Raw genomic sequence first — 27446 nt, 5'->3', positions numbered from 1 at the left:
CTGAAGAAGATCTGCAGAAAATGTTCAATAAGATTAATGACAGACAAAACAAATACATTTCGGACCATCTATCGTCCAACTCTCCAAGTTTGAAATTACATGTTGTAATACGGCTGTAGATTATTCAAGAGCCTATTAATATCTTTAATTTTGTTTGGATGGACATTTAGATCTAGAATTAGCAGTAAGCGAACTTGCCAAGTCTGCAAGACGTCTGAACAAAGAGGCGACCAAATGTCTCGGGTGGTCAGGTTCGGTGACTTTGTTGATAGCATGTCATCACATCGTGACGGTGTTTAGTGTCGTTTACAGATTTTAACCGCTGTTTACAGGTGCCAGCATAGAGCTGGAATATTGCTGAATGCGGCTTTAAAAGCAAACATACAAAACAAACAATTTTACGAGTACCCAGGGCTAAATCTTGGCGTGACATCGTACTTGAGTTCTTAAAATGATATGACCCACGATGTCTGACGAACAGTAGATGAACCTTCTACCTTCACAGACATTCTTATAATCCAGTTCGCCACAGAGAGAGAGAGAGAGAGAGAGAGAGAGAGAGAGAGAGAGAGAGAGAGAGAGAGAGAGAGAGAGAGAGAGAGAGAGAGAGAGAGCATGTCGGGACCTCCATCAGGCTGATAAGATGTCCACCAGCTGAAACACATCACATAGAAGAGGGAATAACCGCCCATGCCTGACGACGGATACTGTAGATACTTAGAGATTCACTAATTTAAGAGCTTAATTTGTTTATGTAAAAACCCAGAAACCCAATAAAATCACTTTTGAAACACGTACATATATGTGTAGATACATTCATCAAAATATTTTATTGATCAGCAGTTTGCATACAGGACTGTTGGCGATTTGGCAGATAACATCGCCTGATATGCAAATATGCTGTCAACCCCCACGCGTTTTATGTTTATAGACAGCGTATTATACCATGCGTTTGAAATATACCTACCTCTTAATACATTGTCATTGTCGCCTGTGTCCCAGAGTGACATTTCAAGAAATAAAATCTATAAATTCACCACGCTTAGCTAGCTTCTGACAGCAGGTGGATAGGAGCACAATACCACCGTCGGTCGACAGATGGCACTAGTTCCACACCACATTCCATCACAACGCAGCGCTGGGAGACATTGCCAGTTGGAGTTGATCGTTGGTGTAAGCACCGACAAGGAGAATGGGGAACAGCCAAGGTAGCGACATCATCGTCACGGTGAAGACAGGGGACAGGAAAGGTTCAGGAACCAACGCCAATGTGTGGTTTGTTGCAAAGGACGAACAGGGAAATGCCTCGGATGAGATCAAGCTGAATCAGTTCTTTGAACCGAATTTTGATCGCGGAAAAAAGGATGTATTCCAACTTGCTAAGAGTAAATTCGCGACCTTGACCTCTCCTGTGGACCGGATCGAGATTTGGCGAGACTACACCGGCCTGACCAGTACCTGGTTTCTTGAGTCGGTCATTCTAGAGGACCCGGATTACGATGTCCTATACACATTCCCGGTGTTCAGATGGATTCGCCCAAGTTATAAATACGTCATACATCAGTATGATACGTCACTTCCGCAAGATGACGTCAGCAGCGAACAGCGGGAGGTAGAACTGGAGGAGACAAGAAGAGCCTACAAACTGTCCACTGCCGACACAACACTCCCCATACAGGTAAATGTACAATAATGTAATTCAGGATCCCATGGACCGATTTTGTGGGCTTCTTTTGACAGCTATCAAGTAAACATGCCCTTGTATAGAGTCATTAAAGCGAAGGGTTACTTTTGGGTTTGGTGTTGATTATGGGACGAATTCTGATGTAGTGGCAATAGTAGTAATAATAATAATAATAATTATGATGTTGCTATCAGTCATTATAATTAATCATACTGAATGTGAAGGTGAGATGACAAATATAAAAGCGATTTGAAGACTTGATAATTGTCATGGACATATTTATACCAGAGTACAATGATAAAAATCATAGTTGGAATGATGATAACGACAACGACGACGACGACGACGACGACGATGATGATGATGATGATGATCATCATCATCATTATAATAAAACTAAATATTATGAATGCGACGGTGACATAATGACAAATTTATAATCTATTATGAAGTGATATTTGTTTTGAAAATATTTATAACTGACTGAATGCATGAGGATGATGATGATGATGATGATGATGATGATGATGATGATGATGATGATGATGACGTCCATTATAGGCTGCACAAGTTCCCGATGATGAAGCCTTCCCAGAGAATTACAAGGTGTGTATATTATATTATGTAACAGTACCACTGACACTACATATACACTAAAGGTCAAAACGTGTATTAGCTGCATTAGCAGGGGTAAGTAGGATGTAAGGTTCTATGTGTCTTTCAATCTGAAAGGCATGTCATGAAAATAATCATAATAATAATAATTGTTCCATTTGTCTGCAAAACATATGTTGGATCTATGAAAAAAATACTTTTCATGTTTCCAATCTTGGCATAAACCAGCTTGTCAGTGCTACGTTTTTTAACCGGTTTAATAGTATGGCTACCGGTATTACTATGGTATAATTGGTACTGTATAATGTATAATCTTACAAATACTATATTCCTGCCCGTTCTCCGTATTCATGACATTCACCGTATTCAGCGTTGTAGCGTGGTGGAGTTGATAGAGACCCGGGCCCAGCAGCTGAAGAAGGACGAGTGGGCCAGCCTGCAGGATGTAGTGGGGATTTACGCCAGTGAGGAATTCTACATCCCCAAGGTGAACCTAGGTCTTGTGACAACGAGTCAATCAGGAAGAGTTCTTAAACAAGATAAAAGGAGATGTATTAATTGCTTCGTGTATGTATATGAACAAGGCAACAACTTCTTTTAGCCATGGAGTAGCTAAGGTATAGTTTCTTGTATGAAGAGCCGAAATAGATAAGCCTTTTTCAGTTCATTCAGTCTTCATTTGGGACGTCCACAGTAATTTATGGTTTGCTCAGCGCTACAATAAAACATAATGGAAATGGGAAACTGCCACACTAGATTACCACGTGCACACCCAGTAGCACCATATAAATACAATATTCAGATTGGTTTTTACAAATAGCTGCGAACCATTGTTGTCAGGCGTTCAAATTAAATTCCATCGCTGTCGCTAAATATGACTTTACTATAGTGTGTACGTAATTTAGATTGCGACTACACCAGTTGTAACGCTGCAGGTATTTTGCGTTTAATTACAAGGGGAAACTGTGATACAGGTCCTTCGTTGAACATCGAGGGTATTTGTTCACATATGCGTGTTGACAATGTGTATATGTTGATCCCGACTTGCATATTACCTCGCCTGCTGTTGTCGGGCATGTGTCAGAATTTCACTTCGGGCATATTGCTACGCTACACCGCAGGTCATTGTGAATAGAATCCGCCATTTAATGAAGTATTTATGGCTTGAGCTCATGACTTAATTTTTGCAGGGCTAGAACAGTTCAGTTTCGGATGCCTTCTCCTTTCATCTTTCGGCATTTGAAAACAAATACGTTCATATTTCATAATGAAACGAACGACTTAAACATTCTTCTTGTAATGCAATACACATGGGACAAAAAGACCATATTCGCTCATATCGATCTCAATAGTATCAATTATAAATAGTTTTTAATTCGTTCGCAGCTGACTTGACCCAGTTTATTGTATCTGCATGTAATGTGTCAGAATCTTACGATCGTCGTAAGGAATTCCAGATTCTCCCTGATCAGGATTCTTGGTTTCTCATACCTATTCCCGTGGGGTTTACTAAAGGCTAAACGTTTCAGATTTGCATCACTCTTTCCGGACTTTCGGACTTTCCGCCAAAATTAAGGTGACACCTCGTGAAATGGATGTTCCAAGCGGTATTTCATTCATTCATTCGTTCATTCATTCATTCATTCATCAACTCTCTCACTCACTTTTCTGTATGGTCTTCAGTGTCAACTGTTCTGGCAGGAAGACTGGTGCTTTGGTTATCAACGACTTAACGGTGTCAACCCAACGCTCATCAAACTCTGCTCTGACATTCCAAAAAAGTAGGTCCTGTTCTAGTGTCTGTAGAACACTGTGTTGAGTAATTTTCATCCCTTTCTCTATCAGGGCAATCGTGACAGTGTTGTGCCACTATATATGTCAACACTATGAAAAAGAGTAGTGTATGGCGAGTTTAGATAGAACCCAAGCTCGTAAACTCATACTCATACTCAAATAACCGTCTGAGCACCGCAATTCGCTGTGAAGGGTTGGCTCCATTAAGTGCCAGAAACCTAAGATATTGGGTTCACATCCCAGTGTCTAGGATTGTCAGCACCATAGAACCGCACTGGGTTTCATCGAAGTGGAAAACGTCTGACGCCTGCACTTCTGGCTTTTCTCACAAGCTGACATTAAGGTGACAAGCCGTGATAACTGAAATACTGTTCAAAGCGGTTGAACTCACCAAACTCAATTTCTGACTCTCTGAAGTTGATCGTTCAGGTGAAAAATCTTATAGTCCCGTCAGAGTCCTTATCGGTGTTAACATATTATACGAGCATTATGGCATTTGTTTGGACTACGTATACGAGGGATGGGAGAAAAAAACATTTATGCTTTAATGTCGTTTTGGTGACTATTATTGTGATTGTATAAATAATAAGCGATTGTATTGTTTCTGTGGACTTGTGTCATGTATCTCTAGGTAACTGTCTACGTTTAGGTGTTTCTGTTTTTCTATCAATTATTAATGTTTCATCTATCACCATTGTATTCCCCAGACTAGCGGTAACTGACGGTATGATTAAGCCCTTCCTGGAGGGACAGTCCGTGAAGACGGCCCTCAAGAACAATAAACTGTTCATCTGTGACCTGGAGATGCTGAAAGACCTCGTTATTCCCAGTGAAGAAATGACAGTAAGACCACACGTTCTTCTTTTAGTTTGCTGTGTGAAAGATACTATGAGCAACAATCCACGCCCTCATACAATCAACAAAGTCCCCGAGTCTGGGCACCCGATCCATTAAATCACCTCTAAAGATCAACATAGAGAACCCGGACTTCTCACGGCTGCCTTACACACTTTGATGTGTCTATCTGTATATAGTTTTATGCTATGTAGCTTTATTTAATTTAATTCAATTCAGTTCAATTCAATTCTTTATTTCTGCACTTGAGGCCAGCAGTCCATATACAAGAATAATATACCATGAAAGTGTATCCCTTGGATAAGCCGACCCCTTTCTACAGAATCTATTTTCTGGTCCTGAAAATTCGGCTTACCTGTGGTAGTATAATATAAAAGCAATGAGATCAGGTTGGTACACATATAGGGTATTAATATATCATGTAATGAGAGATAAGGTTGCTTCATGAAGAGGATATTAATAATCCTTATACTGTGTATACTGATTGATTCAAATATCGTTACATTAAACGATTGCTTTTGTTTGAAAACGTTTCATTCATCCATTGTATTTACACATTTTCCATCAGTTTTTGGGTTCTATGTTTCAATATGACATATGAATGTCATTGTACCAACATGTCACTGTAACATGTATCGCGACAAGTCCGCATAATGTAACATTCAACTCAATCACTAAATATGTTTTAAGCAATCCGTTCACATGCATATTTATGTTAGATAACAAAATGTAATTAATACTGTTTTTGTGAATAGATTTGCATATTCCATGTCAATTTCATCAATCGTGTATAATGCTATTACTTTTACCGCTTTGACACTGAACTGGTTATCCAGTCGCTATTAATGTTGGGTATGGTTCTCTTTGGGAACAATGACGATATTCGCCATCATTGTCAACGGTTACCTTTTGAAGGTATGTGTTAAAGTGCAACGTTGACATACGACCCGGGTCGCTTTGACATTGAAGTATTATTGATACGTAGTCACCTCGCCCACCCACCAAATATATGACAGTGTAGGCAATTAAAGTAGCAGTATAAGCTGTTAATAATGATCAATATCATGAGGTGTGGTTGTTTGAAAGGTCTCTGGTCGATATAAGTGGTCAATATATTTAGTTTGATCGAAGGAGTAAAGTTCGAAGACCTGCATCACTTCGGGCTTTCCCTTCACATCAAGCTGATACACCCTGATATAACTGAAATAGTCTTCAATTAGCGATAAACCCAACGCACTCACTAAACCAGAAACGGGTCCGTTTATATCATCCCAGACGAAGTTGAATCATGTCGTCCCAGCAAGAACGCCATTTGCGAATTGGCACCCCGAGCAAGTTTCACTCAAGATCAAATACTTTGTCTGCAAAACCAGATGTTACGACGTGTAAGATTCTAGCTTTTAACAATAACTATATGTACACTTATGCCAATGTGTCACACGTGGCGTTGCTGCTGCGTCGAGACACAGACCTGGTCATATGAGAATGGAATAAGAAATCAAGCAAAACAAAACAAATTAGTAACACGATTAGTAACACGTTTTAACGACAGAAAATGAGATGAACTTCTCAGTGTATCAACTAAAAAATATTTTTAATCGTTTTTTTCTATAAATATCAATTTGACGGGGATTCGACCAAAAAAGGGCTTTAAGAGAATATCCTTTGTCAAGCGCAACTAGAAATACTAATTGAAGACAGAGTTTTGGATGTCATTTGCTGAATTCTTCAGCACAGATGCTAGTACCTCTAACAAACAGGTGAGCAACAACTGAATAGGGAATGGTTTCGCAGGTTAAGGTTACACATACATAGAGATTAACAAAATGAATGAATGAATGAGTATGGTTTTACGCCGCTTTTTAGTAATATTCCAGCAATATCACGGCGGGGGACACCAGAAATGGGCTTCACACATTGTACCCATGTCGGGAATCGAACCCGGGTCTTCGGCGTGACGAGCGAACGCTTTAACCACTAGGCTACCCGACCGCCCCAGATTAACAGAAAAGAAAAACAAGGGTGGCAAAGTTATAGTGTACCGTCCCGAGAAAGGGGTGAAACATTGGGTTGAAACCTGTGATAACAAGGTGGTTGAAAAAATGCCACCATAATAACATTGGCAGTACATATTGTTCGTATTGTGTATAGTACTGGGTATGCTTGTCCAATTCAGAACTCACCTACTGAACTCGTACTCACGTTATCCTTTCAAAGGATGCAAAATATTATCAATATACCTTAAGCTATTCATTCGTTTCAAAATTCCTGTCCTCGTACTTCACGTATTATCGCATGTTATAGCCTTCTTTGTGCTTTTATTGATCGTTGATGGTCTTCGCTTTGTTATTCATTTTGTATTGTGTTTTGGTCACAACTGGCAACGGTCTCCCATTGTTGTCAAATGTTCCACTTTTATCGACGTATTTATACGTATATGTCAGATCAAAGGGATTGCTTAGATAAAGTAATTAAATGATATATCAAGCGCGCAAACAACACTGAATCAAATTCATTTGCTCTGATCTGTGTTGAGTTATGGAGGATTAGTTATTACCTCTATAGTGAATGAGTATGGTTTTACGCCGCTTTTAGCAACACTATGAAACCTCTATGTATATTTCTATATATAGAAACCTCGTTAAAGTGGACATCGCTATAAGCAAGGACAGTTTAAACCATTTTAGTTACTCTGTGCATATGCTTCTTTAATCCGGAATATCGTTAACCCTTACGGTGTCATCGAGACCAGTCACGTCCAGGTTATTTCACTGTGTGTACTGGCTGACCAAATATTCAGAGGAGATGTTCTTGGAAAGTTGTCAAACTCTGTCGCTTTTGAAAATCAACCATTATACAAACATATTTTTTCTGTCAACATGTTTGTAAATATGAAACGTCAGAAAGTTACCAGTCTCGATTATCCACCGAACTAGATTCTATTTGTGTGAAAGGCAAAACAGCTGTAAAAATTATACGAATGGATCACTGAAAATGTGATGACACGAGATGTTCGCGAAAAGGGTAAGCATGTCCTGCCCTACCAGTAGAACCCGCCAAGTAAATGTTTCTTGCCTGACACACAATAATAACTAGTGAGTGAGTGAGTGAGTGAGTATGGTTTTACGCCGCTTTTAGCAATATTCCAGCAATATCACGGCGGGGGACACCAGAAATGGGCTTCACACATTGTACCCATGTCGGGAATCAAACCCGGGTCTTCGGCGTGACGAGCGAACTCTTTAACCACTAGGCTACCCGACCGCCCCACTAGTGAGAGAGAGAGTTTATGCTTTACGTCACATCAGCAATAGTTCAGCCATATCGTGACGAGTAATAATAACTAACATCCTTGAACTAGTTCAATAATAAGTTCAATTAGTTATATAATAACTCAATATTAGCTCAATAATAACTAACATCCTTTAACTAGTTCAATAAGAAGTTCAATTAGTTCAATAATAACTCAATATTAGTTCAATAATAACTAACATCCTTGAACTAGTTCAATGATAAGTTCAATAAGGGCAATAATAACGCAATATTAGTTCAATAATAACTAACATCCTTGAACTAGTTCAATAATAAAGTCAATTACTTCAATAATAACTCAATGTTAGTTCAGTAATAACTAACATCCTTTAACTAGTTCAATGATAAGTTCAATTAGTTCAATAATAACTCAATATTAGTTCAATAATAACTAACATCCTTTAACTAGTTCAATAATAAGTTCAATTAGTGCAATAATAACTCAATATTAGTTCAATAATAACTAACATCCTTGAACTAGTTCAATAATAAGTTCAATTAGTGCAATAATAACTCAATATTAGTTCAATAATAACTAAAATCCTTGAACTAGTTCAATAATAAAGTCAATAACTTCAATAATAACTCAATATTAGTTCAATAATAACTAACATCCTTTAACTTGTTCAATAATAAGTTCAATTAGTTCAATAATAACTCAATATTAGTTCAATAATAACTAACATCCTTGAACTAGTTCAATAATAAGTTCAATTAGTGCAATAATAACTCAATATTAGTTCAATAATAACTAACATCCCTTTACTAGTTCAATAATAAGTTCAATTACTTCAATAATAACTCAATATTAGTTCAATAATAACTAACATCCTTTCACTAGTTCAATAATAAGTTCAATTAGTGCAATAATAACTCAATATTAGTTCAATAATAACTAACATCCTTGAACTAGATCAATAATAAGTTCAATTACTTCAATAATAACTCAATATTAGTTCAATAATAAGTAACATCCCTTTACTAGTTCAATAATAAGTTCAATTACTTCAATAATAACTCAACATTAGTTCAATAATAAGTAACATCCCTTTACTAGTTCAATAATAAGTTCAATTACTTCAATAATAACTCAATATTAGTTCAATAATAACTAACATCCTTTAACTTGTTCAATAATAAGTTCAATTACTTCAATATAACTCAATATTAGTTCAATAATAACTAACATCATTGAACTTGTTCAATAATAAGTTCAATTAGTTATATAATAACTCAATATTAGTTCAGTAATAACTAACATCCTTGAACTAGTTCAATAATAAGTTCAATTAGTTATATAATAACTCAATATTAGTTCAATAATAACTAACATCCTTGAACTAACGTAAGTGTCTTCTGTTTCAGATATGTGCCCCCATAGCGCTGTTCTATCTGGACAAGAGGGACACTCTAGTGCCTATTGCTATCCAGTTGTTCCAACAACCCAATGGAGAAAACCCGGTAAACAGTTTCTAAACACTTCAGGACAACTTATCAAATTACAAGCAAATGTCATCTGCAGCTTACTGAGCAAACAGTATGTGAAATACTGGACTTCCTTATAGATAACACTTATATGCAATTTGGGGATTAAGGCAAAACGTAGGCATCCCTATGGTCACCATTTGTAATCCCCTCCTTGCTGATCTGTTTCTATGTCGATCGGAATTTCTGCTTGGGTTGGCAAAATCAAAGCACAGGAATTCAACCAAGAGGTTTAGCGTACGGGTCGAGTAAATTGATGATCTGATATCGTTTAACGTTGCAATTGTAGCAACACCGTTGTAAGACAGGTGCAGTGACACGGCTGGAGAGACAGTTGTAGGGGCATAGTTGTCGCGACACAGATGTAGATAGACAGGTGGGATACGGTTGTAAAGACACACATGTAGATACAGTTCTAGGCACAGTTTGTTTGGAGATACAAGCTTTAGATGCAAAGTTGTAGACACGGGTACTGACTTTGTTGCTTACAGCGACAATGGTAGCCGAACTATACACATTGATTAGAAGTTTATTCCCTGCTTTGAAGAACGCAAGTGCCACTTCTGTGTTAGGAGGGCTTTTGGGGTATTCGTGATAAACCTTGTCAGTGTCATTGATTAACCCTTGACATTTTAAGTTTATCTGATAGGTAACTGAGTAGTATATCATTATGAGCGACGTACGTTGTTGACCCGCCTCTCTGTCTAGGTATTCCTGCCATCAGATGACCAGTATACCTGGCTGCTAGCCAAGATGTGGTACAACAACGCAGAGGCCAACCACCATCTTGCCGTCACGTACATAGGTAGGCGGCAGCAGCACGTGTAGCATGATAATCATCACCCCTATCGTCATCTCCATCTGAACATCACCAGTCCAAGCACCAGCATAAGCAGGTCGCCCCAACCAAAGCCAAAGCCAGCACCAGCACTTTCACCAACACCATCACCAACACCATCACCATCACCAGTATCACCACCAACATCATCATCATCATCATCACAATCACCATCACCATCACCAGTACCAACACCGTCACCGTACCATCACCATCACCAACAGCATCACTATCACCAACACCATCATCAACACCAACACCATCATCATCATCATAATCATTACCATCACAATCACAATCACCATCACCAACGCCAAAACCAATCGTTAACACCTGTCGATATCTAACGCCACAAACATCCGAAGCATTACAAACTTAATATCATTACAAACTTACCAAACATTGTCAACATTCAGCAATACTACGTTGCGCTTTGTTCGTTTAAGGAATCAACACGTTTAAAATATTAAGACTATTTCCAAAAATGCACATTTACAATGAAATTATAAGATTCATTATGCAAATGTGATGATTGCTAATACCATGGAATACACACACTCCATTTAACCCCGTCGATATGGGTCACAGATTTCTGAACTGAAATAGACTCATATGAAATGACTCACATACAAATTACTACGAACATTATCAATTTCGATTTATCAGGAATAATAGCACAGAATTTACGAAATTGATATTATAAGTACCTAGGCGAAACTATCAAACTATTAATATATATCAATAACAAACTCGCCACAAAATTAGAAACGCCTTTCGCCACTATATCATTTGTCACTTGTAGTCGGGGATAGGGAGGGACCCGAATGGTAACTTTGAAATAATCAAACATATCATGTATCATTGGTGTATTGGCCTCAACACACACTCTGCACCTGTATATCGTCACGCCCTAGTACAGCGGAGTGCAATCGGAGTGCTGAGTTCACAAGATAAAGGATGTAGCTTCAGACATACAGTAGCAACGCTGTGGGGCACCCATCTAGGACTCATCACATCATCACACACGCCAGCATCAATTCCACGAGAGTTAAATAAATACCTGTTCCAAATTGCTTATGACATCAATAGTAATCACATCTAAATGGACAGTCAGCGTTTACCTTGTGTATATATGATGTATGGTAAGCGCCAGTGAACGGATAAACGCAAACTTTAGCGCTATATAAATAAATTAGATTACATGACATGAGATTAGATTATTGAATGCTTCGTGGTTTTTTTCTCTCCCAAGGCACGGCGTGTCTCCTCACTGAGAGTGTGGGTCTCTCTATGCACCGCCATCTGTCCATCTCGCATCCACTGTACAAGATGCTGGCTCCCTACTTCACCAACATCATAGCAGCAAACAGGTGATATTTCGCAAAATTCACACACACATATATTGATATGTCATCGTTAATTTGGACTTTCAAGAATGGTTTGGGTTGTGGTTAGTTAGGGTGCTGTCATGCAAAGGGCGACCGATCTGCTATAATCCTTTTAGATGGGAATAATGTCAGGCTCAACTCTGATTGGTCAATCAGACATTACACATCACACCAGTATGTCTCTTGTAAACAACTGGTCCACTGCGAAAGCTTACAATTCCTTGTTTGTGGGGCGGTGAGGTAGCCTGGTGGTTAATGCGTTTCCTCGTCCCGCCGAAGGCTCGGGTTCGATTCCCCACTGTGTGAAGCCCATTTCTGGAATAGTGCCATGGAATAGTGCTGAAAGCGGTGTAAGACAATACTCACTCACTACTGGAAAGTGTTTCTTCTTCAACCAAAGTCGTCACATAATGTTATTAAATGTTCGCGTTCTTTTTCAAATTCAGTTTAGCGTCGTCCATGTTTCAAGTAACATGACATTGTGTTTAGTTCCATTCAGCGCAACTGAATGAGTGTTCCCTGAAACGAGTTCAGGAACGATGTGTTGAGTGAGTTTTGTTTCTGATGTAAGCAAAGAGTACGACCATGTCTTGCGGTTTGTATATGTAACATATAAATCAATTGTGATGTTAAAAACCATTGAATTCGTAATTCAATCGTAGCATTTACGCACACAAATTAATGTTTTTGTAGTTTAACTTCGCACTCAGCAATATTCCACCTATATGACGGCGGTCTTCAGTGTTTGACATCATGACCATCGATCCTCGCAATTGGGATACGATGTCATGCATCAAACCAGGTCAGAGAGCCTGACCACCCTATCCGTTTAGTCGCCTGTTACGACAAGCATAGTCTCCACAGATCAATGAACGGTGAAATGGCCTGGATTGTGGTTTAATTGTCAAATAAACTCAAGGCAGATTGGAACCACCTGTTGCCGTGGAATAATTAAGTGTGATATTGTCTGCCAGAAAAATAATCATTATTTATAATTATCCATTTTTATTAGTATTATTATTGTCGTTGATAGAAAAATTATATTTTCTAGTTTTTTAAAGCTGTGGCTTTCTTAATATTGCAAATATGTTAGTGTGAATGTCTTTACCTGAGTACTAGAATGTAGTGTGAATTCTTCAATAAGATATTGTGAATAAGAGTGACACAATCGGGAAACGCACACTTGTACGTATATCTCCGTCTCGTGAAAAAAAACTTTGCTGGTTTATGGACAAGTATCTTTGTAACATAGTACCGGGTTGTCGTGAAACGGGTACCAGGTGTCGTGTTCTGCTATGTCGCATGTGCAGTTTGAATACAGTCTCCTAATGTTCAACACTGACGCTCAATGAGAAAGGTTGAGACGTTTTAATTGATACGTCGTTTCGCGTTATGGTACTTGTTATGTAACAAAGTCTATTTTGAAACGCCGTTGGGGTGGCCCAGTTGTCGAAGGCGCCGCAATTCGCTGTGCAGAGTTACGTTCCTTGGGCAAACCAGAAACCTATGCTCGTGGGGTCGCCCTGGCTAGTTTTCTAGCTTTGGGTGAGTGAGTGAGTTATTATTTAACGTCACGTCGGCAGTATTTCAGCCATATCGTGACGGGTTTCTAGGTTTGCCAGCACCTTACCCGTGCTCATGGGTTTCACCGAAGTGGTAAACGTCTGAAACCTGCATTACTTCGGGCTTTCCTCCCACATCAAACTGACACGCGTGATATAACTGGAATACTGTTAAAAGCGGCGTTAAACCTAACTCACTCACTGACTAACATGCAGTTATTGCATAATATCAGCATTATAATTATATCTGGGTACATTTTGTAAATTGCTGATCACATACATTTGTTTTGTTTGGCTTAGTCCAGGCCTCTATTTCAATGAGAATGCGATGTTTTGAAAAATGAATAAGTATTTAAAGACAACAACTATGTGTTACCAATTGTCCAACAATATCATGACGGGATGCGAATGGAAGTGACACACAAGTCGATATGAACAACACTCTATGTAATATTTCAATGACGAAATGTGCCTTCTTTTCTTTTGATCGTTTCTTTAAACAACAATTAAACAGACACTGCCTTCGTATAATGCTGCCATTCCTGGTGAAACATTTTCTAATCTCATGCGGCGTTCATATAAGTCATATGATAGGTTGTCCGCCTTTGCAACAAGACAAAATGGGTGTACATTTTTAGCAATCTAAATGTTAATATCATGTGAATGCCATATTATGCATTTATATGTATCTCTCACTAACTCGCAGGGCGCGGGTGACCCAGTCGTCTACGGCACCACAATTCGTTGTGCAGAGTTGATTCCTTTGGGCAGCCAAAAACTTGTGATCGTGGTTCGAATTCCGGTTCGAGCCGATAATGTCACAATACCCGTGCTCGTGGGTTTCACCGAAGTGGTAAACGTCTGAGTCCTGCATCACTTCGGGCATTCCTCCCACATTAAGCTGACACGCCGTGATATAACTGGAATAAGGTCCAAAGTAGTCTGTCTTACAGACCCTGATACATTTATATCAACTACAGCCCATGCAAGTCTATAATGTTTGGCAAGTCTAGATTACTGCAGTATCAGGAAAATGAAGAGAATCACTGGGCTCCCTTTTTATTAGATTTTTATTAAGATAACTGAATAACTGTTTTTTCTGTACGATATGTTCATTTCAGAGACTATATGTTAGTCTAGGTCCAAAGCGGCGTTAAACCCAACTCACTCACTAACTAGTGACTGTATGAGTATACATGTCGGTTCAGTTCGGCAATCAACTAGTGAGCACTGCCACCACTCTCAATGAATTACAGTAAACTACGGTTATAACGAACTCAGAGGGACCACTAATTTAGTTCGTTATAACCGTAGTTCAAGCATATATATACATCATATACACATCAAACGGACGGGACCAAAAACAGTTCATTATAACCGTCAGTTCGTTATAAGCGTGTTCGTTATAAACGTAGTTTACTGTACCATTATTTGCATTGATCATTCACAGTGACATCATGCAGAACCTCCTGTCAGATGAGGGCGTGGTCGACAGGGTGACAACTATCGGTGCCCGGGGGGTCAAGAAGCTCATCGGGAAGTCGTAAGTGTTCTTATACATAACGTTATCTTGTGTCCGCCGCCATTGACACTGCCGTGTCATGGATGATGTTACTCACACAACACGTTACGCATCTGTGATCGTGTTTGCTAAATTTGTCTATAATTCAAGAATTCAAATTACACAATCTGTGGAGATATTAAATAAAGTATGAATGTTTTCGTTAAATATGCGATTTGACGAATGTTTCTGTGTGCGTTACAGGGGTGGCGGAAGTGTTCACATTTTAGGGGGCGGTGGGGTAGCCCAGTGGAAGACGCGGATTCGATTCTCCACATGGGTACAATGCGTGAAGCTCATTAATGGTGTCCACCGCCGTCATATTGCTGGCATATTGCTAAAAGCGGCGTAAAACCATACTCACTCACTCTCATTTAGGAGAAGATTTTGTGAGGCTGTGACATAACTGTGAATGTTTACACGTGATGCGAGATTGAATTTGATCACGCAAATAATGTATGACAGTGCATGTCGGTAGTACCTGAATGTCTTGTGAAGTCTCGACCCAGGTAAAATAACATGCTTTATTTTATAGTAATGTAAACATACTTTAATTCCTATGCGTGTACAGGTGGAAGAAACAGTTTTATAAATCAATTTTGTATTGAATATGTACAAGAAATCGCAAAACCGACAGCATAATATCTATAACTCAACTCAAGTGTTGCCAATTCGGATGGATAATTCAATTGTGCATTTAACTGAATTATAGCAACAGCTGTTTCCGCATATTCGAAGTTCTGAAAAGTTATTCATGAACTTTTGTTTTTTAAACAAATTCACCGTCATTAAATTACACATTGTCTTTTGATACGGCGCCATCTGTGACCGGCTGAGAGAATAAGTTTTTCTCAGAGGGTGGTGAAGTGTGAAGCATTAACCTGTGATAGAAACATTAAAATATTGCCAAACTGTCTTATGTCATGTTAGCTTTAGTGGACATGCGTGTAAATTTCATTCATTACATGCTCCTGTAAAGACAATTAGTGTAACTTAAAACAGTCACATATGATCTTCTCATCACATATCTGTCAATACTGAAATAGTGGGTAAGTTGGATTTACGCCGCTTTTAGCAATATTCCAGCAATATCACGGCGGGCGACACCGGAAATGGGCTTCACACATTGTACCCATGTCGGGACGAGCGAACGCTTCAGCCACTAGGCTACCCGACCGCCCCCATTACTCAAAGAGACATATGTACATTGCAGGTAAACCGTGGCAACAATTTATGCGCCCCTTTCTATATGATTCCATTTAAAATAGTCATTTTCAACAAAAACGTATCATGTATTATTTTCTGTCGAAACACAAAATATTATGCTTTTGTTTTTTGCACAGCTTACTATATATAATTCAACATGAAATTTTCGTTTTTAACAAATATGTATCAAGTATTATTTTCTGACGGAGCACATTTGTTTTAGTTCAATGCATCGCTTACAATATGATTCCCTATAAAATATTCATTTTAAACCAAAATAAATCATGTACAGATTTTGTAAGGGAAAACATATTTTTGCTTTATGCACCGCTTACAATATGATTCCATTTACAATAGTCATTTAAAGATGCATCTTGTATTATTTTTTAACTAAATACAGATATATAAATTTTGTTTTCAAAGTGACATGGTCATATTTACCACAGAAAGCGAAATCGATTATCTACTATTAATGACATTACTCGTACCAGGTCCATTGCAATAGTTATGTAACTACCCTTTCAATTTCTTCTTCCCCTTTTTGCTTCTTCATCTTCTTTGCATCATATGATATGACTCAAGAGCTATCAAAATAATCAAAATATGATCATGTTACATGCTGATATTTCCAAAAGATATAAGGAGGTTCGGGATGTATAAAAAAAAGGCATGGTTAATAACATTGTTTCCAGGTCTATAGTTATGAATAGAGTAACATTAAAATAATTTTCTAGTGAAAATGAATAACAGTAGGGATATATAGATGTGTACCAAAATACTGAATAGCTCTGCTATGTTTATTTTAATTATATCTTCTAAAAAATTCCTAGATGTATAAAAATAATAATTGTTCCTGTTTCAATGCTTGGTTCACAGCTGCACTGTTATGTGTAGTCAAGCGGTCTTAGTCAGCTGTTCCACGCTGATATATTACTCATCAGTTGTTGAATTATACAACTCATTGAAACATCCTAAACACATATCGATTTAGATGTGTCATGCATGGAAATCAATTCGCAATTTATGATGTGCATCGTTGAACTGTTTTTAATTTCGCAATCTACAACACGGTCTTAAAGGTTAACATATGGTGTACTTAACCAAACATTTGTGTAAATATTAATGACGCTCTAACAAATCCCAACGCATCTCCGTCAAGAAATGGGCTTATTTGACTATAATAAATAGCTCCGCGATTAATCACAAAGAACAATGAAGAACGAAGCGTGGTTTATTTCACGATAAAAGATTGCTTTATCATGACGTCATTTCTGGAGATTCGAACATCGGCTCGCAACTTGATGACGTCGTAAATTGGACAACGTTATTTTTTAAACGGAAGTTTCGAGTGGGTTGTTCCCCATAGATGTAGCTGGGCAACGTAGATAAACGCAATGATTAGCTTTCAAAAATGAGAGATATATGAAAATCGGTATTGGGATTAAAAGGGTACAGATAATCGGCGTGAAAATTGTGGAAATAGACCAAACCCTGTTCATAAAATGGATTTGTCTGACATTGTCTTGGTCGGATTCTATTCAGGGAGTTAACTAACATCCTTAAAGAGGCTGCACCTAATGTTGATATCTACTATAAGAAATAAACGACTCGTGGTCGTACTTATCCTACAATTAAACACTGCAGGGAGAATAAATCACCCGGGGCTGCACCCCTCATTGCAGTGTTTTATTGTACGATAAACAACGACCACGAGTCGTTTATGTCTTAAATAGAGCGTCTCAGAGCTTTTGGTAAGTGACCAACTTCTTTGTCTCAAATACACCTTTGTTTGGATACAGTGAAGGAATTTTCTTCCGAATTAACAAATCAGTACACACCTGAAAACATTAGACTTCAACATACCGCCCATCCACGAAATACGAGAATACAGGCCGTAAGTAGCCTAGTGCTAAAGCGTTCGCTCGTCACGTCGAAGGCCCGAGTTCTATTCCCTGTAAAGGTACAATGTACATATATAACTCCAATCCCAGAGTCCCCCACCGTGATATTGCTGGACAATTGCTGAAAGCGCCGAGACACTATATACACGCTAACTCACAAGAACCACAAGCACCACCGCCAATGATGTTAATATTAATAATATTACTTAATATCTATAATTAATAAATAACAGAAAATAGAGTCACCCAGAGCATACACGGGTTCACATGAGTCGTCATGGGGTGTTCTGGTTTAGGACTTGGGTATGTGTTATTAAGAAAATGAGAAATTATCTCTGTGTCATGATGTTAATCGTTAATTAGATTAATCAAACCAGATTTTGACTAACTCCGTGCAGGAAACGCAGGACTGTCAATGAGTTCTATCCCTTGCCTCTTTAATGAATGCAATGATTTAATTATCACTATTTACCATGCAATGATAATTTAAGCATGTGTCAAATCAGGTTTGTATTTTCATTTACATTTTACTGCTATACAATATACAATCATCATAGCAGGAAATATATGTCTACGGTCATCTTTACCTCATTGTAAATTCAAGTAAATACACCTTATAATAGTAATGGACATAAAATTGTTTTACTTTATACGTGGATGTATTGGTACTTCGTGTTACAATAGATAAAGTAGAGAGTCGTGTTCACGTATCGTGTTGATGCTTCGTATGGGGTAATTTGATTGTGGAGAGAAGGATAAACTACAGAACAGAATAGGCCTGTGTTCACTCAAAGCTACATTAGCATATCATAATGAGGTAGTTGTCAGTGATCAATATGCAAATATATATGTCTGTCGGCAAATTGTATTGTTTGATAAGCATTACTTAGAAGTTAACGGATGACAAAGTAGAGATAATTCATGGATAACAACTTCTTTATTTACTGTTAAGGTGACGTTTCGTACAAATCTTTATACCGTTGTCAAGCAACGTCGCCTTTACAGTAAATAAAGAAGTTCCTTATCCATAAATTATCTCTACTTTGCCAAATTACATATTACTAAAACCTATTAATTATTTGACAGCAAACGCTAGAAAGTTTTTTAACATAATAGTATTATCACTTTAAAATAAATTTATCATATTGAACATAGAAGGCATCTTTAGACAGTAAAGTAGCATTTTCTTTCTTCAAAGGCTTCACAAACTAATCAGTAGTAATATTCGTTTCCAATACCGTAGATTGGCACAAAACACACTTTTTTCTGTATCAGAGGTATAGGGTTCCACCGAAGAAGCTCAACTGGTAATCGGTGGTTTGATACTCTGAAATGTATAAAGTAAGAATGCATTTTTGGGGCAGATTTTGTAAATTACATTAGTTTTCAACAGTATCCTTGACTATGTTATAAAAGTATAACATAGTCTATGTCAGATCTATATTTATTTATATATTGGTCTTCAAGACAATTTTTTATTCAGGTAATTTGTTGTTTCTGTTGTATGAGAAAACAAGAGGTATTTGTGTTATATAGATCCAAGGTGAAGGAGAGCAGTAAGACCGTGGTTACGTTTCTGTTCCAGACTCGAGTCATGGCGCTTTAACGTCAACAGCTGTCTACCAGAAGACCTCGTGAAAAGAGGGGTAGGTAGGGCGACCACTTAACTATGTAAGGAGCTAGTGTAATAGCCACATCGATGTACATGAGATGGCTAATCGATAACTTGTTCTGTGATATGTCCACTTGCCCAAGTTATGGTTCGCTCTGTCGCCAGGCATCAGGAGTACGTCTTCGATCGTATTGAGTAAGCTAGGTTTTACTGTTTCGAGCTATTGCAGTACATATGTGACATGACTTGTATGTTACATGGAAATATCTGTAAATGAAATTTAATATGATTCACTTAGTGTCATGGTGTTCGATAAACGCCCATGCTTTATCGATTCGAATTCCTGAGAAGTCGTTCGAGTATAAAGCTTTTAAACCGGGCGATATGGATGGCGACATAAAACTTATGTAAAGTTGTTCGTGACCAGGGTAGTATGCGGCACGAATTTAAGGTTTATTCTATTATAAACGTTGACAATGGCATCATATGACTGTATTTAGAGCTCGCATTTGTTGTAAATCTAAGTGTAGTACTGGGCGTTACTGAGTGTGTGGGTTGGTAAGTGAGTGAGTGTGTTTTTGGGGAGGGGGTGTGTTTGGGTGAGTTATTGAGTGAGTGGGTGAGTGGACTGATTCTGGATATTAAAGGATAAATAGAATCAATAATGCACACAAAGTTCTGAATATTTAATTCGTTTAGGAGTGGCGACCGCCTCCGTGGTCTAATGGTAGAGAGTCCGCCCGGAGAGCGGAAGATCCGGGATTCGATCCCCGGCCGCGTCATACCATAAGACGTTAAAAGATGTACTTGTTGTTACCCTGTCTGGCGCTCGGCATTAAGGGGCTAAAACAAGGAGTGGTCGGCTCGGAGTCAGTATACTGTGTCTGAGTGGGGTATTCATGTTAAACTGCGGCATGGTATCTCAGTAAGCTAGCACTACAAATCAGCATCAGTCCGGACTAGTACAACCAGCTACACACACACACACACATACATGCACGTCGCTATATAAGTGCAATAATATTGGGGTTAAACCCCATTTCACCTCACCTCTTTTAAGAGTGTAGGTTTAATGAGGTTACATACAAAGAAAGCTTCTTCAACTAATACTTCCGGAGTAGCCTAGTAGGGGATTTTATATGGAGGATGGATATATTTTACAGCATCAGCTGCAAAACCAGATATATTTTTAATAAAAACTATGAGTCTAAATCGCAACATATTCAATTTTTTAACAGTCAAAAATATAATTATTTTCTCACGCATATTCTTTTTTTCGATAACATACGAGCACACACACACACTCTGCCCCGTAAAATTAAGCTTACTGCCATGCTGAAAACCAAGATGAAGACGTTTGTTGATCTGACACTGTATATATGACCTACAGGTTTCCGACATCCGCGTCCTCCCCAACTACAACTACCGTGACGACGGCATGCTTCTCTACTACGCCATACAGAACTACGTCCTCAAGTACACCATGGTATACTACGGTACGTGAACCTCTCCCTGTGGGGATTCCGGCTTAGAATAGATCCCCAGCAACCTAGGCTGGTGGTAAGAGGCGACTAAATGGATTGGGTGGTTGGGCTTGGTGACTTGGTTGATTGCGTGTCATCATACCCCGACGGCGTGGATCGTTGCTCACCATATCGATGATTGGATTGTCTGGTATTTGATATTTCTAGTTAAAGAACGAGTGCGTTGTAAGGTATAACCATCGTAGGGTGATTTCGTCATGGGAGGGCGCAGCCTTTATCCACAGTGACATATGATTTCTGTCCCCTGTGAAAGTGGGTTTTTTTATGGGCATACCTACATGTAAAGAAAACTATAAGAGAAATTTTCTTTTAGGATTAACATTTGAATGATAATAAAGATGATAATCTATTTTCAGGATATTATATTTAGAAAAAGAAACTAATACAACAACTGCCGTATGACGTGTCAGATGCAACATGTGAGTGAGATCTCGCTGTGGCCACGAAATCTCGCTAAACTTCGCGATTAATCTGTTCGTCTGAAACAACAGAACGTAAAATTCACCAAATATTTGAGAACTGAAATTGAAGTTAATTATGGTATGATTATTCTAAAAACAATAACTACAAAAATACTAAACATTCAAAATTGAGTTTACTACACGTTTATGGTTATTACATAGTACTATTATTCGTCAAACTCAGTGATGGCCTTGGCGAACGGCAGCAATACACGCTTCGTCACTGTTTAACGTACACACATGACAATTCAGCAGTGCAAGGGTTAACCTCTGGCGGGTTCAATTGGCATTGCTGTAACTCATCTTAAGATAATGGTTTAGGAAAGATGTACCACCAGTAATACATAACCGATCGCAGTGCGTTTCTAGATTGTATCCTGGAGATTAACTTAATGGTGAACAAGACGGGCCAGGTAGCTGTCCTAGCAAGTACGCTACGAATTATTCAAAACCTGTGTGTATGTCCGCTGACACTAATTGTATTCCGTGTATCCATGACCCCCTTTATGACTCACATCAGACGGAAATGAAGTCTTACGCAAGGCAATAGTTATAATATTTAGACCTAGAAATGAGACCAAGGGGACAAAATAAATTGATTTCTTCGGTCTGATTGCGAGCTTGCCTGTGAGTCCGGATGATTACCCATAATTTAAACAGGGAGAGATTTCCTCATCTACCGTTTTGTTCACAGCGTTCCCACAATTGCAAAGAATTTCTGCAAACACTGATACACTATTATTAGTTAAGCTTAACTCACAATGCATGTTCAACCTTTGCTGATAGAGCGGTGAAATTAGGGACTATTGTCATGATAAGCCTCTCACCTTTCCCATCAGTACATGGACACCAAGAAAAAAAGTTTGGTTTTAAGGGGTGAAACATATATTGTACATCATGTGAGTTTATCTCCGACAAAAATAAAACTTCAAAGCCAGAGAATAACCAATCTCGATTATCCGCCTAAAAGATTCCATTGGGGCGTAAAAGGCACAGTAGCTGTGACTGTCATATTAATGGATCACCGAAGACCAGTCACGTGTTCGCGAAAAGGATAAGCATGTCCTGCTCTACCGGTAGAACCAGCCACTCACAGAATTTGCATAAAAAAGTGGTGTTTTTTTTTGCCTGGCTGAACAGCAGTTATCGTGCCGTGCGACGGCGGCCTGGAAACAAACCTGACAATCAAGTGATCGACGGCCCAGAAAATCCAGTGACACGATAGCGCGATAACTGACTTTGTTTAAACTAAACACCGCAGGTTAATTTTTAATTACGTTTGTTGTGTACAAGTGCAGATATTCTGCTAGTTATACGTAAAGAAAACGTTTAAGAAATATGTTAGTGATTAGTGAGTTAGTGTTTGAGTGTGTCATAGTCGTGATGTTTAATGGATCATAACCGTTGTTCGTGTGGGTAACCAGGACCAGCGGATACTTGCACGGCTAAGGGATGCAACTCTGCATAGAAAATTGTGTTACTCTAGCCACTGGCGGCCAGTGTCCCTGCGATGAGAATAAGTGAGGGAGTGAGTTGGGTTTAAAGCCGCTTTTAACATTATTCCAGTTATATCAATGCGTGTCAGCTTAATGTGGGAGGAAAGCCCAAGGTGATGCAGGTCTCACCACTTCGGTGAAACCCACGAGCACGGGTATGGTGCCGACAAACCTAGAAACATAATTGGGGCGAACCGGGATTCGAACCCACAATCATAGGTTACTGGCGTGCCCAAGGGACGCAACTCTGCATAACGAATCGCGGCGCCTTAGACGACTTGGCCACCCGTGCCCGCGATGAGATTAAACGTTTAAGGGAACAATACTTGTATATTTAAGAAGAGACTGATCTTATTGTTTCCAGCTGACTCTGACAGCATCCAGAACGACACAGAACTACAGAACTGGCTGAAAGAGATGGCCACAAGCAAGGAAGATGGCGGCATGGGAATAGAGGTGAGAGGTCACCACGGGCGACCGTCAAGCCATGACAGTAACAGTCAGGATTAATAAATCCGTAATGATACCTGCTACCATTTTATTTGTATTTTCATGCTTTGTTTCACATTGAACAGCTTATTCTTATCCCGTATCCTTTGTTGGCTGCAGGGCCTGCCTGGGAACGGAAGCGTGTGTAAACCGGAACAGCTTCAAGATCTGGTCACGTCAATCATCTTCACGTGCACTGCGCAACAGGCGGCGGTGGGCGGGGCTATGTATGACACGTACGGATTCCCGCCAAACTACCCACTGAAGCTGAGCGGCGCACCTCCAGCAGATAAGGTACTCTTGAAAATCACATTCGTGAAACGGGTTGGCAGATATTTCTAATATAGGGAACGGATATTGTCGTTTTGATTTACGATTATGAAAAGAGTGTTGCCGCTTTTATTTATATCCTTCTGTGCATCCGTCGTGCATTCGCAGACCTGCCAACACCCTCACACTTCCTACCTCTCTCTTTGCACATTAAACTATGCTCGTTGTGGTAATATTCAGTATAAGAGACGTCCAACCTAACGCCGTTCACCCGTATAGTCTTTATGATATCTGTTATCCTTTCGAGTTGGGCAAAGGACACGGTCAGCCAAGTACGACTTCCCGCCGTGATATTGCTGGAATATTGCTAAAGCGGCGTAAAATCATACTCACTCACTCACTCACTAAGTACGACTTAAAGTGTTCTTTATGGACGTTCGAACACTCAGTATGTACGACATGTACACTGTACTCTGTTTCTTAAGGCTGTGGTGGCCCAGTCGTCTTAGGCGATGCAGAGTGCAGAGTTTCCCTTGGGCAGGCCAGAAACTTATGATCGTGGGTTCGAATCACAGTTCGCTCCGATTAGGTTTCTAGGTTTGTCAGCACCATACCCGTGCTCGTGGGTTTCGCGAAGTTGGTAAACGACTTGCATCACTCCGGGCTTCCCTCAAGCTCACATGCTGTCATATAACTGGAATACTGTTCAAACCGGCGTGTAGAACAGCTCTCTCATTCACTCTTTTGATTATGAAATGAGTTTTGTCACCCTTATTTATATGAATATGTTCCATTTATAATATTGTCGTGTGAACATATGTCTTATGATCTTACTATTACATATCCATCAACTACTGTCATAGCAGTGTTGCAGTATAGTCAAGCAGTCAAACTGTTCGCTTGTTACGCCAAATACCCGGTTTCGATTCCTCATATGTGTATAATGTCTGAAGCCGATTCGTGGGTTCCCTATCGATGCATACTACTAAAAGCGGTGTGAGACTATATGCAATTTAGAGCATGTAAGTTCTCAGTTTGCTGATGTCTTAGCTGTTCAAGGTTTCGCCACCACCGATACATAAACAACGTCATTGCAGAAACATTATGGAAGACATTCACTAAATAATTTACTAAATATGACACGTCTCTTGTTAATATGATTCGCGATACTATTCCATGCGATGACATGTATATGGAGTTTCCACAACTTATCATTAAGCGGCACTTACTCTTTTATTAAAACTTGTGTGAGTGGTGGGTGCTACCGGTAGAGCAGAACATGTGCCCCCTTCGCGAACACGTGGTGTCATCACTGATTTTCAGGGATCCATTCATATCAACACTATTGTGTATTTTACACCCTCTAAATAATTTTAGGGCGGTATTCCAAACGCTGATCTTTTTGGTAGACGCCCCGGGAGGAGTCGGACGTCTTGACAGCCCTGCAGACAGACACCAGCTGGGATGAGGGCGTGGCACTGGCACAGGTCCTGTCGGAGACAGTCAACAAGGGCATTCTGGGCGATGGGGACTCATTCTACCTGTATGACCCCCGGGCTGCTGAGATACACTCAAGGTAGGGAAGACGTAATAAATGCTGAGACTGGTCATTTGTAGGACACATGCTAAGACTGGCCATTTGTAGGACTCATGCTGAGAGTGGTCATTTGTAGGACACATACTAATATGGGTCATTTGTAGGACACATGCTAAGACTGGTGATTTGTAGGGCAAATGCTAAGACTGGTCAATCGTGGGACACATGCTAAGACTGGTCATTTGTAGAACACATGCTAAGTCTGGTCATTTGTAGGACACATGCTAAGACTGGTCATTTGTAGGACACATGCTAAGACTGGTCATTTGTAGGACACATGCTAAGACTGGTCATTTGTAGGGCACATGCTAAGATTGTTCATTTGTAGGACACATGCTAAGATTGTTCATTTGTAGGACACATGCTAAGTCTGGTCATTTGTAGGACACATGCTAAGACTGGTCATTTGTAGGACACATGCTAAGACTGGTGATTTGTAGGGCAAATGCTAAGACTGGTCAATCGTGGGACACATGCTAAGACTGGTCATTTGTAGGACACATGCTAAGTCTGGTCATTTGTAGGACACATACTAAGACTGGTCATTTGTAGGACACATGCTAAGACTGGTCATTTGTAGGACACATGCTAAGACTGGTCATTTGTAGGACACATACTAATATGGGTCATTTGTAGGACACATACTAAGGCTGGTCATTTGTAGGACACATGCTAAGACTGGTCATTTGTAGGACACATACTAATATGGGTCATTTGTAGGACACATACTAAGACTGGTCATTTGTAGGACACATACTAAGGCTGGTCATTTGTAGGACACATACTAAGGCTGGTCATTTGTAGGACACATGCTAAGACTGGTCATTTGTAGGACACATGCTAAGACTGGTCATTTGTAGGACACATACTAATATGGGTCATTTGTAGGACACATACTAAGGCTGGTCATTTGTAGGACACATGCTAAGACTGGTCATTTGTAGGACACATACTAATATGGGTCATTTGTAGGACACATACTAAGACTGGTCATTTGTAGGACACATACTAAGGCTGATCATTTGTAGGACACATGCTAAGGCTGGTCATTTGTAGGACACATACTAAGACTGGTCATTTGTAGGACACATGCTAAGGCTGGTCATTTGTAGGACACATGCTAAGACTGGTCATTTGTAGGACACATACTAAGACTGGTCATTTGTAGGATACATACTAAGACTGGTCATTTGTAGGACACATACTAAGGCTGGTCATTTGTAGGACACATGCTAAGACTGGTCATTTGTAGGACACATACTAAGGCTGGCCATTTGTAGGACACATACTAAGACTGGTCATTTGTAGGACACATACTAAGGTTGGTCATTTGTAGGATACATACTAAGGCTGGCCATTTGTAGGACACATACTAAGACTGGTCATTTGTAGGACACATGCTACGACTGGTCATTTGTAGGACACATACTAAGACTGGTCATTTGTAGGACACATGCTAAGGCTGGTCGTTTGTAGGACACACACTGAGACTGGTCATTTGTAGGACACATGCTCAGACTGTTCAACTGTAAAATATAAATTATGCCGTGAATTTCGAACGTATTCGGTTTTGATCAATCAGAGGTATCAAATCACAATTACCACCTCTGATTGGAACAGCCTATATAACTACCGCATCAACGCGGAAGGTAATATTTATAGAAAAGTACTTTTTTCTAAGTCATTGACGGTAGCCATTTTGAAATAATCATATGTACAAGTATATGTTACAAAGAGTAGATTTGCTGTATGTACGTGTGACAATATATATTTGGC

At 39.3% G+C, this 27446-nt stretch overlaps 1 protein-coding gene across 1 annotated transcript in view; it reads left to right on the top strand.

Annotated features, from left to right (window-relative positions):
• The first annotated feature begins 1068 nt into the window (after positions 1-1068).
• Positions 1069-27446, top strand: part of LOC139465823 (polyunsaturated fatty acid 5-lipoxygenase-like) — a 29362-nt gene continuing 2984 nt past the window's right edge. The window contains exons 1-14 of the mRNA XM_071247758.1: positions 1069-1678; positions 2246-2290; positions 2670-2786; positions 3983-4080; positions 4801-4936; positions 9626-9721; positions 10454-10550; positions 11836-11953; positions 14984-15076; positions 19787-19847; positions 21204-21309; positions 23679-23770; positions 23924-24097; positions 25483-25649. Of these exons, the coding sequence (XP_071103859.1) occupies positions 1193-1678; positions 2246-2290; positions 2670-2786; positions 3983-4080; positions 4801-4936; positions 9626-9721; positions 10454-10550; positions 11836-11953; positions 14984-15076; positions 19787-19847; positions 21204-21309; positions 23679-23770; positions 23924-24097; positions 25483-25649 (1886 nt within the window). The 5' untranslated portion in view covers positions 1069-1192. The remainder of the gene's footprint in view (positions 1679-2245; positions 2291-2669; positions 2787-3982; positions 4081-4800; positions 4937-9625; positions 9722-10453; positions 10551-11835; positions 11954-14983; positions 15077-19786; positions 19848-21203; positions 21310-23678; positions 23771-23923; positions 24098-25482; positions 25650-27446) is intronic.

Source organism: Haliotis cracherodii, unplaced genomic scaffold (genome assembly GCF_022045235.1).
Source record: "Haliotis cracherodii isolate W230 unplaced genomic scaffold, xgHalCrac1.p SCAF_18, whole genome shotgun sequence".
Classification (NCBI taxonomy): Eukaryota; Metazoa; Mollusca; class Gastropoda; order Lepetellida; family Haliotidae; genus Haliotis; species Haliotis cracherodii.
Note: the sequence above shows the minus strand (reverse complement) of the source record. Positions and strands in the feature narration are given on the sequence as shown.